This window comes from Vigna umbellata, chromosome 4 (assembly GCF_029865625.1).
Source record: "Vigna umbellata cultivar VRB3 chromosome 4, Vumbellata_1.0, whole genome shotgun sequence".
Taxonomy (NCBI): domain Eukaryota; kingdom Viridiplantae; phylum Streptophyta; class Magnoliopsida; order Fabales; family Fabaceae; genus Vigna; species Vigna umbellata.
Window position 1 is genome coordinate 8,602,347 of NC_142168.1, and position 16,761 is coordinate 8,619,107.

Genomic DNA, 16,761 nt, shown 5'->3' on the forward strand with positions numbered 1-16,761 from the left:
GGGGTTTGTTTCCGGCGGTTTGGAAAACCCCGAATAAGTTCCGCGGTTTATGCTTATAACCGCAGGTAGCTTTTTATTTTGAATAATTTTTCGGCCATCCTTATTGTTCACCTTCTTTTCCCGCACCTTCATTTCTAATTCCCTAAATCTAAACCCTAATTCCCTCCCTCCCTCTCCGCTGCCTTCGTCAAAATCTTCCCCTGCTACGTGTTCGTGGAGCATCTCTCCCCGCCGTCTTCATCAAATTTTCTGCCAAACCCCTTCCCCACATCACAATCTTTCCCCTCTGCTTCGTGTTCGTTTCTGCTTTGTGCCTTCCCCTGCTTGGGCTGAGCGTCGAGGTCGAGGCAGCGAGGACTCTGTTGAGGCGATTTTTATCACTCCCGTCTCCAACCCCTCAAACTCAAATCCTCTCTGCTATGTTCATCTTATCTCTTCAATCTTCATCTTATCTCTTCAATCAGATTATTCTTTGTGTTCTTTTCCTCTTGCTTGAGCCTCCGATTCCTAATACTTAGTTCCTCTCCTTCCTCTTTTACTTTTCATTTCAATTCACACTAGGTATGTATTCATCTGTCTCTCTATCTATATCTTCATTTTTCACTCTAACCTAATATTATTCATCGTTTCTAAAGATCATCTCCTTCAGGTTTGTGATTTCTATGTTTATGCTCTTTTATTTTTGCAATTCGTATTATATCAAAAGCAATTTCGCAAAGATATTAGTTCATGTGCAGCGTCAACTCACCATTTCGCAAAGATATTTTATGTACTTGATCTTTTTGGATAACAGTTATTTACTCCTTTGAACTTTGCAGGTCTTGCACGCTGGTGGAAAATTTGGTGGTGCCAACAGTGGGTACTCTGTCTCAGGAGGTTTGCACGGTGTATATTATGTTTTTATATTTTGACAAGGTATGGTAAGAAAAAACATTAGTTTTAATTTATAAAATATGTAAGCAATGGTACAAATGAATGTCTGAAACTTTTTATATGGTTTTTCCAACCATCTAAATCATGCATAGCCTTAACTTTACGTAACACTCATTCATTAAGATTTTCAAACCTAGAATAGATAAACTGGATTTTTAAAATTCTTAAATTCAGCAAGGAATGGGAATTTGGCATTAAAATTAGTCCTCTTCATTCATTTTGATAGCTTTGTTTTGAGATTTTCCAGAATTCGAATCTTATTGCTGTAAATTTGAATTTTTTCTTTTACATTAGAGCACTTATATCATGTTTTTGTTTCTTTTCTTTTTTTCTTCAATTACATAGCTTCACCAATTTTAACTGTGTTCTTTTTATTCTTTTAAGAAAACTAAATTACCTCTAAATGATAACTTCATAGTGAGCACTGCATCAAAATAAGGCCATTTTTCCAGGTTATAAACTTCTCTGTTAAGTATAAGGCATTGATACTCGAGTATAAACTGGTTGATGTCCTAACATGAATCCTTTGTGAAAACACATGTAAAGTATACATTATGAGATGTGTGAATAAAAAAGATGTGCCATTAACTGATAAACAAAAACAAACTGTGAAAACATATATCAGTTAAATGTCATTCTAACATAACATCTTAGTAGCTCTCTTTTAATATGCTTCAGCATGGAAGCTCTCTTTTAAGCTTTTTATTATTATTATTATTATTATTATTTCACTTAATTATATAATGTTTTTGCTGTAGGAAATGAAAGCTTAGAGAGAAAGGGTACTTGTTTTCTAGGGCACTTTTGTGGTCATCACATGCATGTCTGCTTTTCTTCTTCACTGTTCCTTTGAAGGTACCAAATTCCAGTAATCTTTTAATTCAATTTTGGTTGTTTTTTTACTCGAAAACTGATTCACACTTTGTACGCTACTTAAACACTCTTTGATTTTGGGGAATCGTAAATACATTATGCAAAGACATGCATTTTTAATATGCCTAATTGTGTGAATGTTGGATGGGATGATTCGTGCTATTTTTGGGTATCATATGACAGGAGATTGAATTATTATATGTTGAAAATAAATAGTCACATGTTTGAATTAAGATTGGTTGGCTGGAATGTTTTTGGTATGTGGATATTTGATGCAGAGAAATGACGTATGTTTGAGGTTGTGGGTGGTAGTTTATATTTGGATTGGAATAATAAAAGTAAAGATATGTTATTTTGAAAGTTATATATATTAAATTGGTGGAAATACATGATTTTTTTGTTAACGTAATAAAGTAATATGAACCTAAGAAACCAATTATTGAAATGTTAAATGTGCTTATGCCTTATATTGAATTAAAGGGGGCAATCATCTAAATTCCAGTTATGAATTATTTTATAAATAGTGGTATGGGTGTAGATTTTATATATACCTAAGTATGTTTCTAGGATGAAATAGTCTTTGTTTGCATGTCTCTGATAGCTTTTGATAAAGAAAGTAACAAAGAATGTATTGAAATATGTAACATTTCTCTTTTTTAACCCTTAAGTGAATAATATTTTTATTGGTCATCTGGTTTCTTATGTAGTTAATGAGTTTATATCAACTTATCTTTTTCAAGTTTTAACAGAGATTATTGAGAATTGTTCTTTTTGTTATAATGAACTCCAGTTGTACTTGCATGAAGGTTTTAAATTGAGATTGAAATTGCTAAAAACTGAAGGTAAATGATTAAATGTGGCCGGAATTGCGATTGGGGAGATTTTTGAAACCATGAATTTTGGTTAGGGGCTGTAATCTAAACCTCAGATTGTAACTTAGTATGACACTAGGGTGGTCTATTCTAGTTGGTGTATGAGAGTAATAGGTGTATGTATATTATGTTATCTTTTTGAGGTTAAATACTAGATGTGCTGAAGTTGGTTTATGACAGTAGTAATAGATGTATGGAATTGTTACCTTTGTAGTTGTGCTAAACTTGCAATGTGGATAATAAGGTGATTACAGGTGTTTATACTGACAACTCGAACTAAATTTTTTGTTTACAACAGTTAAGTTGGATCTACTTATCCGTCAAGAAAAGGGGGGAAATGGTTATATATAGAATAAGAAACTTGTAAATTAGCCACTAACTTTAGGAATCTAAGAATTGATGGATTAATTATATTATGATAGCAATTAGTTTGTATCTGCAATATGCTTATAATTATCCTAGTGGTCTTTTTGTATCTGAGACTGCAATCTTTGTCCATTGATGTTGATTTTTGTATCTGAGACTGCAATGTTTCTTAGCGTTTACCTCAATAACAAGAACTTACCTCAATAATATCTATATAAATTCGCTTTTATCGTTGCTGCATTTCTTAACACCGCACTCGTTTTGACAAATTAAACGTGACAAACATACTGTATAATATTTGTTTATTTTGTCCCCCCCTCTCCTTGAAAATTAATCTATCTCCTGCTTTAAACCAATTATATTTTTACATACCCTATATCATTGTTGAAATCTCAATCTTTTGGACTATAACTTATTTCACAATAATTATCCTTGACCTTAGTGATGCTCTTCTGTTCTGGTTAAGATCTATGCAGAATTTTGGAGTCAAAAAACTTTAATGACAGGTTCTCTTTATTGTCTCAGTTATCTGGGGTAGTCATTTTGTGCAAAATGATTACACGCATAACTAAATGCTAATTGTCATATCATAATACAGAAAACAATTATGTGTATCTTCTGCATATATCTATGCTATAATGGGTTCTGCTGCTGGAATTGCAGTATTCTAGTTGAGGATTTTCATTAAAGATATTATGTTTCTTATTCAGAAAAGTGGAACAAATAGCTGACGAGGCTGAATCACTAAGAGCAAGTTTGGATAAATATAACTTACGGCATCAGAAACGGATGAGAGAAGCTAATAAGAGAGCAGAACTGTTGGGACGAGCTGTATGTTGTTACCATCATGTTCTAGTTTAGTGACTTATTTTTACTTCCTCATTTGTTGATAACTACTTCATTTGAAATTGCTAGAATGGGGATTCTCCTCATGTTCTAAGAATTTTTCATGAGGAGGCACAAGCATTACATTCAGTTCGCGCCTCTGCCCCGGAACTAGAAAATGCAAATGCAATTGGGGAAGCCATCCTTTCTTCAATACATGGTCAAAGAGAACGCTTGAAGGTAATTTCATTTCATTTCTGTTGTGAAAACATTTATATTCTACAGTTCACTTGTTTTTCATCAATAACTAAAATTGATTTGTAAATCTGAAGTTTTCATATGATTCCCCTAATGTTCTGCTAATTTTTCTGGCAATATGTACTAATTTTTGAAGTTTATTGATTTAAGGAGTGTAACTAGATTTAGTTTTTACAAACTATATTGATTTAGTAATGTATGTTATACTGGACTTACATTTGGCATAGGTAATCTGAGACGTGCTCTGTTAGGGGCTGGAAAGTGTATGAGAGAAGAAGGTATAGGAGGGAGAGAGAGGGGGACCGAACGGTAGAAGGTGGGGAGCTATTTGACCGAACGGTAGAGGAGGGAAGACGATCGGACCGAACGATCGGGAACGGGGAGCTAGTGGGACGATCGGTAGAGGAGGGTGGACGACTAGATCGAACGGTCGGGAACAGGGAGCTAGTTGGACGAGCGCGGTAGACGAGGGAGGACGACCAGACCGAAGGATATGTTTATTAAATATATTATCGACTAACTATTATGTTATATTGTAGGTATCTGATCAAGGGAGTGAGCCAAACAATGGATGTAATGAAGAAAAAAATTAGATATTGTTATTCAATACTTTTAGTATTGAACATTTATATTGAACATATGTAATGAACCTTTTTCTTTCTAATTTTTATGTATGAACAATTAGTTGCATGAATGATATTAGGTTGAACAATGTAGTTTATTTTATACAATATTATTAAATTTTAGTTCATATTAATTTATTGTTTGTTTTGTCAATAAAATCATTTTTATTATAATATAATTTTATTACAATTAAAAAAATGAACTATACAAATTCCCGGCGGTTTTAAAACCCCGGTAAACTAAACCATTAAAAATAGGGGCGGTTTTGAGATAACCTCAGCTAGTTCCGGAGGTTTTTGAGAAGCCCCGCTATTCCCGGCGGTTTTCATAAAGCCCCAACTAATTCCGGCGGTTTCTACAAAACCCCTGGAAATTCCGGCGGTTTCTACAAAACCCCTGAAAATTCCGGCGGTTTCTACAAAACCCCTGGAAATTCCGGCGGTTTCTGGAAACCCCCGCTAATACTGGCGGTTTTTTCCAGAACCGCCGGTACTTGCTTGGCGACGGACGTTTTCCCACCGGTTTTTCCAACCGCGGGAAATATGATTTGCGGGGGTTAAAACCACCGGTAATATTTAAAAAAACCCCCGGTAAAAATACAGATTTTTGTAGTGATTTATGATAACATGTTAATATTTTCAATTTTTTAAACTTTAATGCATGTTGGAGGTGTGAAAAATATTTATAATAATAATATTTAATTATTATATTATAGTTATTAAATTATTTTTATGTAGTTCACTAGTAAAATTATATTTACAATGAATTAAACATTAAAATAATTATATAAAAAATCATAAAATAATATTTTACATAATAAAATAAATTTATTATATATATCCAAATCTTATCTCATTCAAAAATATTCACTCTTTAATTCATTATAAATATTAATTTTAAATAACATATCTTAAATTTCATGAAATTTTGTCAGCATTTCACATTGATTTATTATACGAAATGAAAGTGATTATAAACCAGAATCAAATATGCATCCAAAGATAAATACAAAACACAGTTAGTAAATATTCATAAATTTTAAGACATGTATATTAAAATATATATACACTAATAAATTAGGAAGAAATTATTAATCTTTTTAAACTGTCCAGACAATTCAAGATTCAATACTTATAAATTATTAGTACTGCTTTCTTTTATATAAGTTTTTTAAAACATACATTTCTTCAAAAAACTCGGAACAATAAATAATTTTTGTATTGAATTTCAAATAAGAAACTAAGACTAACTCAATACACCAATATGCTTAAGTATATAATTAATCACATATCCAACATACAAAAAACAAACAACATACACAAAATTTATAGGCTCATATTAAACATAAATTTTCAAGAGAATAATAGAAACTTGGGAGTATGAAAGGCGAGCTACAATGGAGAAGGATGTGACAATACCCGTGTTTTGGAGAGCTACACAATTCGAATACAATATTATAATACCTGAATACAAATAATCATATTATTCATAAAAGCAAAATTAGATTGTATACTAATAATAATATTATTTTTACTTTACATTAATTGTCATGCATAATAAAATGTACATGTATTTTTTAAATTTACATGAATTCTATTTTTATAGTAAATTGCAAAGTGAATGTATTGCTAAAATACAAAACATTACCTGCTACTGTGAGAGAACAATTCTTTCAACATCAATACAACATTTTAAGTGAGGTAGGCCACCATATAGAGTTACTTTTTTATCTTTACATCTTAACAAAAGTATAATAACATATCCATCTCAAGCATCATATTCATCTTTGCTCCTAAACATCATACTCATCTCAGACATCATATTCATCTTTCCTCCTAAAGCATCAATACACTACAAAAAAAAAGGGTATTACCGAAAGCCAAAAGCCCTCGGAAAATGGCAAAAGCCCTCGGAAAATGCCATTTACAGACGGCTTATCGACGGCCAATCAGCCCTCGGTAAATCCCTTGTCGCTAACAATTACCGAAGGCTTTTGACCTTCGGTAATTACCGAGGGCCTAAAGCCTTCGGTAATTACCGAAGGCCTATTTATATCAATCACACGCAGCTTCTTTGACGCACTGCACATCCAACAACCTGAGCCCACTGCCTCATACTTGTCTTCACGGTCTGAGGGTTATCACCTTCATAATTAATTCACATCAAACAATTATGTTTTACTACATTACTCGGCTTAATTTAAGATACACGCACAAACATTTTGACTTGAAATATCAGACCACACGTCAACATTCATATTTTCTTTCCATTTTCTTTAGAATCAAACAAGAAACACATTATCATCAGTGTATCCTTCTTCTTTCTCGTGATACAGCTTTAAAGACAAGTAAATCTAACCTAGATTCTTCAGTAGGAATCCAATTCCAATATCTCCGGTCATCAATTCCAGTAATCGCCATCGCCCTCGCCGAAATCGACATGCAAACCCTTCCCGTGACTCTGTCCAGCCACACTTCCTGCAAAACCCTAAACAATCACTAAAATCCCTAAAAGTTTCAGCAGCCCCTAACTAACAAAAAAAAAACTGACCTGGAGAGCACCACCCACCTTGTGGCCATCGTCGAAGGGCAGGGGCCGTGAGAGGAGCGCGAAAATGTCCTTCTTCGAGAGATTCCGGTGGCGCTCCGGCGGGAACAGATCCAACAGATCCTGGTAGTTGCGCGGCAGCTTGGCCTCCCAGATTGAGTCCGAGGAGGCGGCGCCGCGAAACGCGCGGTTAAGGCGAGCGAGGTTACAAATCTCCGGTGGGCGCTGGTGGCGGTGGTGCATGGACGTCCGGTTCCGGTGAATGGAAGAGGGAAATCCCAGGAAGAGTGGCGGTGGCGCGGGGACGGGAGTGAAAATTTGGGAGAAGCTTTCCCAAAAAGCATTTGGAAAATGGACGAGGGAAATCCCAAATTCAGATTTTATCAAGTGAATGCATATACCGAGGGCCAAAAGCCTTCGGTAAATCGTGTGTGTATTACCGAAGGGCAAAAGCCTTCGGTAATGACCAACTTTAATGACCGTCGGGAAATCCTTCGGTATTGTCATTTTTACCGAGGGGTAAGAGGCCTTCGGTAATAATCCTTCGGTAATGAATAAATTTGTAGTAGTGATAAAGCAAAGCAAAGCAAGAGTGAACAAAGAAAAGCAAGAGTGGACAAAACAAGACACGAGAATCACACTCACTAAGGCGGTAGAGACGACGAATGACATAAGCAACACAACGAGGAATGAAATGTTTAATGATGCAATGACGGTGGTGTTCAGAGACATTGGCAGTTGACAGAGTGAAGGTGGCCACTGGTTTACAAAGAAAAGAAGAAGAAAATTGTAACACAACTGTTTATCTTTGTTCCTTTCGTGAATTTTAACCCTAAAAAGACATGTGACATCAATTATTCTAATAACTGAAGCAATAACTACTCTATAACACAAATTATTCGTAAAACCAAAACCTAAAAATGGTAATAAAATAAAAAATTATAAATTTTAGAGATATTTGTAAAATTTTAATCAACATTTTGGCATCGATTATTATGAGAATCAAAGCATAAAGGACATATGACCTTGGTTGTTTAAAACCCAAGATGATGTGTCTTGTTCAAATAAAAACAAATAAAAAAATAGTCGCAATTTTGAAATTTTAATAAATTTTTTGGCCTTGATTCTTAGACAATCAAAGTAGAAAGGATATATGACACCGATTATTTAAAATCCTAGGCCATATGTCCTATTCATATAAAATAAATAAAAGAAGTGACAATTTTAAAATTTTAATCAACATTTTGATCTCAGTTTTCGTAGAAAATTGAAGTAGGAAGGACATATGGCTTCATTTATTTCAAAACCTAGGCCACATGTCCTACTAAGATAAACAAATAAAAAAGAGTGACAATTCTAAAATTTTAGTTAACCACCCAAGTCACATGACATCTTAAGAAAAAAAAATTAATGAAAATTTTGAAAATTTTGACACATCTTTTGACATCAATTCTTGAATAATCGAAACTAAAAGAGATATATGATTTCAGTTATGTGACACCCAACTATGTACTATATAGATAAAATAAATAATAAAATGAAAATTTTTAAAAATTTTGAAAATTTTAGAACATTCTTTAATAACCGAAGTATATAACTTCAGTTTTTGACAACCGAAACCTAAGTTCATAAAATTTTAAAATTATTTTTATATGCGTTCTTCAAAACCAAAACATACTATACAAGTTAAAAATTAAAATTAAACTAGTGTGATTATAATTATTATTGGATAAATGATACCACCAAAAGTTTAGTTTTGTTGACATTAAATATAATTAAAGCTGACTATTAATTCCATTTCCTAACGAATCCATTGCTTTGGAGAAATTCTCTTATAAGTACCATCGTAGCTTTGTTAGTTACCATAAGATACAACCAACAACAGAAGTCCTCTTAATGAAGAAAAATTCTCAATTTTCTACTAAAAGTTCTTTAGAGACTCTTTATATATATAAAATAAAATTCCTTTTTTTTGCCTTTAATCTTTTAGCTGCAAATTGAGGAACAAACATTTTGAAAAAAGTTCAAAACATGAGAACTTGGTCTCATAAAACCAATCTGAGACAACTTTAAACAAGATTTCCAGGGATGATTTACGTCACATATTCGGTTACTATTAATCAACATTTGGACATGAGATATCTTCATGACAACTTGAATTTTGTAACCACAAATGTAACGCGTGTATTTCTGTGAGTTATGAATGTAAACATTTTATTTATTAAGTTTGATACAGTGTATTTATTATAGCTTACAAAATTTCTTTATTTTCATCTAAAGTGCAGTCAAGTAGTTTCTAAAAGAGTTAACATTCAATGATATTAAGTGATAACTTTAGTTCATTAATATGATTTGGGCCTATTGTTAGGAGAAATGTGCAAAATTTATACCACCAAAAATCATGGGCCAAGTCTTATTGTTGGTACCAATTAGAAGAAAAAAATATGGGTGTTGCTCCCTCCACCCCCACACATCTCTTCCTCCACCTCCCCTTTACTATTTTGCCCCTTCCTCCACCTTTCCTTTACTATTTTGCCCCTTAGTAAAATTTTATTTTTAAAATTATTGTTTTTTAATTTTATTCATTTATAACATATTTCACTGATAACCTACGTAGTTCCTTGTATGAGTAAAATATTTTTCTGCAAAGCTTGGTGATCGTGAAAATAATTATCAAGCAATCTTCCTCTTGTTCTCGGTGCAGTACGTGGTGCAGTGCGTTTGTGGTGTAGTGTCCTTGTCGTGATTCCTCTCCAGGTACGTAGTCATAATCCTTCCAATAATCCTAAACCCTAAACCCTTCCCATACTTCCAATAATCCTTTTAACATCCAAGCCTATAATCCTTGCATGAGCCGCAAAACGTAGTAAAATAAAAACCAAACGTAAAAGGAACACTGCCTCTGGACAGATGACATCCTTCAACGGATGTCAACATCCGTTTAAGGCGAAACGGATGTCGACATCCGTTTTGAGGATATACACTCATAGAGAACAGCATTCCCTATGTTGGTCATGGAATCACTCTTCCTAATTATATCACCGAGCACGGTGTACATGTGTCCACTAGCCTGCTTGTCACCACTTCCCAACAATGCGAGAATTTTCAGCATCTTAATCTAAGCACTCAAACACAACGAGTAGCCAATTTAAGCAACAGGATGGAGTAAGTAACATGCAAAATCAAAAATAGTCTTAAATGGATAAGCTTCTCTATGAACCTGTCTTCCTAGTTTAGTTTAATCTAAAGTCAAAATTAATCATTTTAGTTTCTTATTTTCTCTCCCCGAGGGAGGAATTTATCCAAATATTAAATAGAATTTAACCTGAATGAAGGGTGCAGACATTTGGTGATAATCATAAGTCTTGGGCATAATTGTCATTTTAGAAGGATATAATTGGCATTTTAGAAAATTGGGGAGGTGGAGGAAGAGACGTGTGGGGGTGGAGGGAGTAACACCCAAAAAATATAGGCCAAACCAATTTAGTCCTCGAAATTTTTGGCAGCCTTGTTGCACAAAGGCAAGAATATTTTTTGTACCATTTCTTATCCACGGAAAGATGTGATTGACAAGATAATTCTAAATAATTTAAGAAATTTTTATCTTAAACAAGCACTGAAAACAGGTTTTATGGTTTAGTTACACGAGTCTCTCCTTAACCATCTTAAACAAGTAATATATTAATAAAAATCTTAATTTTATGAATTTTTTTTGTTACATAAATGTATCTTAAAACATTTTCTTTTTTATAGTTTATTTGTTGGATACAGCATGTTGTCACGAAGATCAACTACTAAAACTAAAAAACTTCCATGATTATTCCTCTGAGGTTTGATATTTTGTTTCAATTATATATAATTATGTGATTTCTTTTCTTTTTTAATTATTTATAATTGTGTTAATATATTATAGTATTCGAAATAAACTAGTTCATATAGACGTAATTACTATGTTATGCAATGGATAACAACCGTTGTTCATGTTCGTATTACAACTGATTTGAAAATAGTCATAATTTATTGAAATCATTTATTTTGCAACTTTATCTTTTATATATTAATTAAAATTGTTGTCTTTTGTGCAAGATTAAAGAATCTTATATAAATGCACAATAAGCCTATATATATGTAAGAAAAGTTCATGCAAGATATATAATAGAAATGTAGAATAGTACGTGAAATATTTATATGTAAATTATTTAAAGTATAGTGGTATAACATTGTCATTTATATATTGTTATATATAGATTTTGTGTGAATATTCTTCTAATTGTTTTCTTTTTAGGCAGGTTTGATATGTAGACATAAAGAAAAACAAAAAATTATATAAAATAAAAACGTTTACATTAGGTTTCGATTATTAAACATAAAAAAGAAACATATTTTACATTTAGGTAATAATTGAAGTTTAATACTTTTTTATTTTAAAAATAATTTAATTTTTATGAGATTATGTTTTGGTTATTTGGAAAACCAACTCCTAATCTCTTCTTAAAATTAAATCATTTTTAAAATAAAAAATTATTAGGTTTCGGTTCTTTTGATAACCAAAGTTTATTCTTTTTTTTCTATTATTTTTTTATGGTTTTATGTTTTGCTTGATTTGATAACTGAAACCTAATATAGAAGGTTAGGCTTCCGTTCAAAACTGAGTTAAAAGTTCATCCTTTTTTATTTATTTGTATATGTTTCTTTAACTGAAGTTGAAAATAACCGACGTAAAAACTCTTCTTTGCAATGATGATTTATACTATGAGCACTAAGGATGAAATTTATTCTTACATCTATTTTTCACGGAAAAATTATGACAACTCCATAAAAGATGTTAGATTGATTGAAATGCAATAAATGGTTATGAATAACATATTTAGGAAATTACAATGTATTTATTTCTTTAAATATGCATCATTATATTTGGGATACCTGACCCTCTTTTATCATATCCACAAACATTAATATATCGTATAAAGTTTCTTCATACACTGTCTCCATTCCTTGTTTTTTATATGTAATTTGTTGTAAATCATTTAGGAGAGAATATCCTCTTGAGTTATTACTTTTCTAGATCCTATCACCCTCTTAATTATTTCTTCACAACCTTTTAAGATTGTAAGAAATTTTACCTCCCTACGATTGCGGTAGCTAAAGTATATAACTGAATCTTCGATCCATTGTCTATGTATAACTTCTTTCCGTCTTTTGATCACCACTTCTCTTATGAATTTGAATCCTTAAATGGTATTTTTAAGCGTTTTTCCTTACTAATAATTTGGAAATGACATATGCTTGTATCAAAGTCACCATCCCAAATAGATTTTATTTGTAAGGAATCTCTTCTAATTTGACGTGGTTTCCGTAAGTCAATGATATAGTTTTACGTAATAACAAGTTATCACATAGTTAATATCTCAAGCTGTCCAAATCGTTACTCAGTTATTCAATCCTTAGCATATCGTTCGAATTCAACACGGTACATCGAATGTTACAATTTTTTTTACACAGATTTTGGAGGCGAAATTTTGGATAGGGTTTCAAATTACATATGCATGTTTGAATCTTTTCCAGGACGTGATCTTATTAAGTTTATGGTAAGATACAAAAGATACCTCATACTGCTAAACCGGAGAACCTTATAATTGTTTATGAGAAAATGCATGAAATATGGGAATGATTTTACAATGGAAAAAGAAACAAAAAAGTGAGGAAAAAGTTGTCTGAACCTACCAAGGATAATGACAGTGTGGATTAGGGATGATGCAAACAAGGAAAGGAGAGAGGAGAGGTTAATTTGGTGTTTAAATCAAAGAGAAAACTGAAAACGCAAGCCAGGCTAATCAACCAAAGAAAACGATACAAGATCAAGTGAAACAAGCAAGCAAAAAAATTTATTGAAAGGGATGTAAAATGTTGCTGTCATTATTAAGTTATAATGCAGAATGTGTGTGTATATATATATATATATATATATATATATAGCAGAGATTTTTAGCTAAGAGAATCCAAATTAAAATTAGGTTTTATGTGAGGGGTGAAGAGGAAATTGTGAACAATACAACCGAAGTGATTCAAACTCAAAAACCTTGACAAGAAATGACGAATTATCCCCTCATACCTATGATTATAATCCTGTTATAATTTCACAACATTTATGAAAAACATTTTTTTCATAACAACTGAGTTTTCTGCGGACTTTTGGGTGAATTTTATAAATTTTCATGTGATGACCATAAGAAAAGTTTCACAAAATATGGAAGCAAAACTTGTAATAGAGTTCATGTTATGCTTTTAACATAATCTGTTAGGTACGACAAGTCTGAATTAGGTTAAATCCTATCTTCAGGAATTTCACGTATAAAACGAAAGAATTGAATTAGTCACTCAATCTAGCAATCAAAGTTAGTTCATCCACTGCGAGACAAGCTGCAAAATATTCTTAGTTTCGTAAAGTATTTGCTTGAATAGGTTTTGTCGCTTTGAACCATTGGATAATGGTAAATATAAAGCAGACGAATCTATTTAGCTTCTGACAAGGTTTGTTTTAAAATTATATAATGTCAAACCAAACACTTTTGTAACTCCCTAAAGTATTTTATAACACTCTTAGAGATCTATCTCACACCCTCACACACACACACACACTTTTCTTTCCTCCCACTCTTCGTTGTTTTTTCTTTAATATGCTTTTCTTTAAACACTTTCCTTTTGTTTAGAAGGATCAAGGTTAGAAGCTTTAGATTTCATATGTTGGAAAGACATTAATTAAGGTTATTACATGTATACGACTTCTAACAAACGGTCTAATGAATGAAATAATGGAAACAGAAACAAAGAAATATATAATTAGTTTTTCCCCACTTGTTTGTGGTGGAGTTACTTAAATTATAAGAGAGAGATGTTCAACTTCACTCGGTCAAAAGAAATAATGTTAGGATTCCCTTAATTAATTATTGTCTAGCTAGAATACCAACAAAACAAGATAAGTGATTTTGTCTTGATTATTTGATGAGCCAGAAGGTTATCTATGCAGCTTCAACATTGAGTTTTTGTTATAATGTTTTCACATGTTAGGGTTAAACTACCAAAAACCATGTTCCTCCCGAGATATGCTAAATCATGGAAACAAGGAACTGTAACATGTTAGATGAAAACAAAAACGGAACATCGTAATCCAAAACATATATATATTTGTGTTATTGATTTGAGCCTGTGATTTATTGATCTCAAGGTTAATGCTCAACGGACTAATCTAGCAACTCCAACAACCAAGATAAACACGTTTTACAGTTGTTCCTAGAAACTGAGTCCTTACAACATACCTAGCCAAACAAAAGGAGTCTTGAACAGATAAATATCAGTACTTCCTCACAAACAATTCAAAGGAAAGAAGGAAATTTAGAGAGGGAAGCAAAATATATGTATGATATGATATGAATTCAACTTCTCACCTTTGTGCCCCCAAAGAAGGTGGATCAGTAAGATTGCCTTCCACCAGAATTCCCAGCCCAACCATCAACAGGTAACTGAGGCATGTTTAAGGGCAAATTGAAGAATGGAAGCCCTGAAGAAGGGTCAGGAAAAGAGTTATTACTGACTCCACCGCCGCTACCACCACCACCGCCACCACCACCAGATGATTGTCCCTGTTGCATCTGCATAGATTCTTCTTCATCCAAAGGCAACCTCTCGTATGCTACATTAGTAAAAGATGAAGCAATAACAATAACAGGCCCAGAAGCCACCAAGGGACCGACAACGTTTCCACCCACAACCTGGCCCTGTCCTCCACCAAGAAACACAGTCAAACTGGTGGCACCGGGTGGAGCAGGAGGTGGAAGGAATGATCCCGACAAAGACAGGATCTCAAACCTTCCGTGAAGCGTGACAACGGCGCCGGCTGCGGCCGGCTGCCGGAGCGTGACATTGGTGACGGTGCCACTCCCACTGAGGACACAGATCCCTCTTTGGCGCTTCCTTGCGTAGGTAGCGACGGAGTCAAAGACATCACAGCCACTGCTGACTTCAAGGATGTGAGCCCTAAGCGTGTTTGCACTCTCTCTTGTGATGATAACTGGTGGCTTAGGCTTGTTCTTTGAACCGGGAGGTCTCCCTCTTGGCCTGCGAGCGACAATATCACCGGGACCTTGATTTGTGGTAACTAGCTCAAGTCCTTCGTGATTGTTAACGTTGTCGTTGTCTTGGTCGTGTTGGTTGTCATCGTCTTCAAGGTCAGGGCGTTGAAGGCGATGATGAACAAAATGCGATGCTGAACCCAAGTCTATGCCGGCCATACACACAAAGCTCTAAAGAAGTGTAAACAGAAAAACAAAAGGAAATAAAAAAATTGGAGCAATTAAAATAACAGAAATTTAATGAGAATAGTAACATGAAGAAAATTAAATTATGTACAGGGAATTTTAAAAGAAGTATTAGGAGTGCCCAATGATTCAAACCTCAAAACGAATAGAAAAACAAAGGGATCAATTGAGTACTGCAGAGAAAATGGATTAATGGGATGAGGTTGGAAGGGAAAGAGAGAGACAAATAAAGTGGGCAACATGCAGCCATTCTCACAACCAGAAAAGTATACGGAACAATAAAATATTCATCATGGGATTAAACTATGTACTTATTTTATTCATTTCTTTGAAAACCACATTTATATAAAGTTTTTAAATCATGGGGTGAAGTTAAAATGTTGTGTCTATATCTTTGGAGGATGTGGGAGTGGGTGATGAGAGAGAGAAGAGAGAGAGAGAGAAGAGAGAGAGATAGGTTGGATGATTATTTAGGAAACCTAGGTTACCTTTCGACAAAGAGAAAACCTAAAATATTTGAACCCTTAGCTAATAAGTAATTCTTGCACATGTTGAACAATTACTTTACTAAAAGTAATAATATAATGTTTGTGTCTGTGTTTTCTCTAGGTCATCAATGAACATAAACACAGGCTTGTTGACCCAAGGGTTACAAATAGTTCTTCATCAGTTTATAACAGTTTTTTGACTTATTTCAAGAGGTTTTGACTCGACCTTCACCTCTTCCTGTATATCTTGTTAATTAGGGTTGAATTATTCCCATTTGAAACCTTGTCATTTTCTTTCACGTACCAGCTGGCAAAACTAAATTAATACAACTTGTGAAATGTAAATCACTGCTGTGTATTTAAGACTAATTTATTTTACATCAATTTGAAATTTTAAAAAGTTTTTACTGTTTGTAAGATAGACACAAGACATGATCCATACAATGTATTCATAGACTCTGGCCTACACACTGCTAAAAGAAAATATATAAGTGAAAGAGAGGGGGTAATGATAAGAAGGAAAAGAAGAAAAAATTATTCGTAAAGTGTATTTTTGTTTATGGAGTGAACTTTATTAATATTGTCACTTTCCGTAAATAAAATTTAATCACTTTTTTACCTTCTTATTACATATTACATATTGAGAGAGTCAAAACCCTT

The 16,761-nt window shown here is 33.2% G+C and overlaps 1 protein-coding gene, 1 long non-coding RNA gene and 1 pseudogene across 6 annotated transcripts; 1 reads left to right on the plus strand and 2 right to left on the minus strand.

Annotated features, from left to right (window-relative positions):
- The first annotated feature begins 122 nt into the window (after window positions 1-122).
- On the plus strand, window positions 123-4,817 carry LOC148199182 (uncharacterized). Of its 2 annotated transcripts, none has more exons than XR_015785772.1 (6): window positions 123-649; window positions 819-915; window positions 1,692-1,788; window positions 3,755-3,875; window positions 3,960-4,109; window positions 4,355-4,817. It is a non-coding gene; the product is annotated as an uncharacterized LOC148199182 (long non-coding RNA). The 2 variants fall into 2 exon arrangements; XR_015785771.1 differs by having other exon boundaries at window positions 123-561.
- Window positions 4,818-6,695: 1,878 nt separating this feature from the next.
- On the minus strand, window positions 6,696-7,851 carry LOC148199183 (F-box protein PP2-A15-like). Of its 2 annotated transcripts, none has more exons than XM_088111449.1 (2): window positions 7,320-7,851; window positions 6,696-7,228 (listed from the first exon to the last, which is right to left on the minus strand). In XM_088111449.1, exons 1-2 carry the CDS (start codon window positions 7,803-7,805, stop codon window positions 7,055-7,057), a joined length of 660 nt encoding a protein of 219 aa, XP_087967575.1. In that variant the 5' UTR covers window positions 7,806-7,851; the 3' UTR covers window positions 6,696-7,054. The 2 variants fall into 2 exon arrangements, with proteins under 2 accessions (XP_087967575.1, XP_087967574.1); XM_088111448.1 differs by having other exon boundaries at window positions 6,702-7,228; window positions 7,302-7,851.
- A 6,611-nt stretch (window positions 7,852-14,462) lies between these two features.
- On the minus strand, window positions 14,463-15,888 carry LOC124849167 (AT-hook motif nuclear-localized protein 23 pseudogene; annotated as a pseudogene). 2 transcript variants are annotated; one of them, XR_015786092.1, is made up of 3 exons: window positions 15,749-15,888; window positions 14,744-15,598; window positions 14,463-14,614 (listed from the first exon to the last, which is right to left on the minus strand). The product of XR_015786092.1 is annotated as an AT-hook motif nuclear-localized protein 23 pseudogene, transcript variant X2 (transcript). The 2 variants fall into 2 exon arrangements; XR_015786091.1 differs by having other exon boundaries at window positions 14,463-15,598.
- Between the last annotated feature and the right edge of the window lie 873 nt (window positions 15,889-16,761).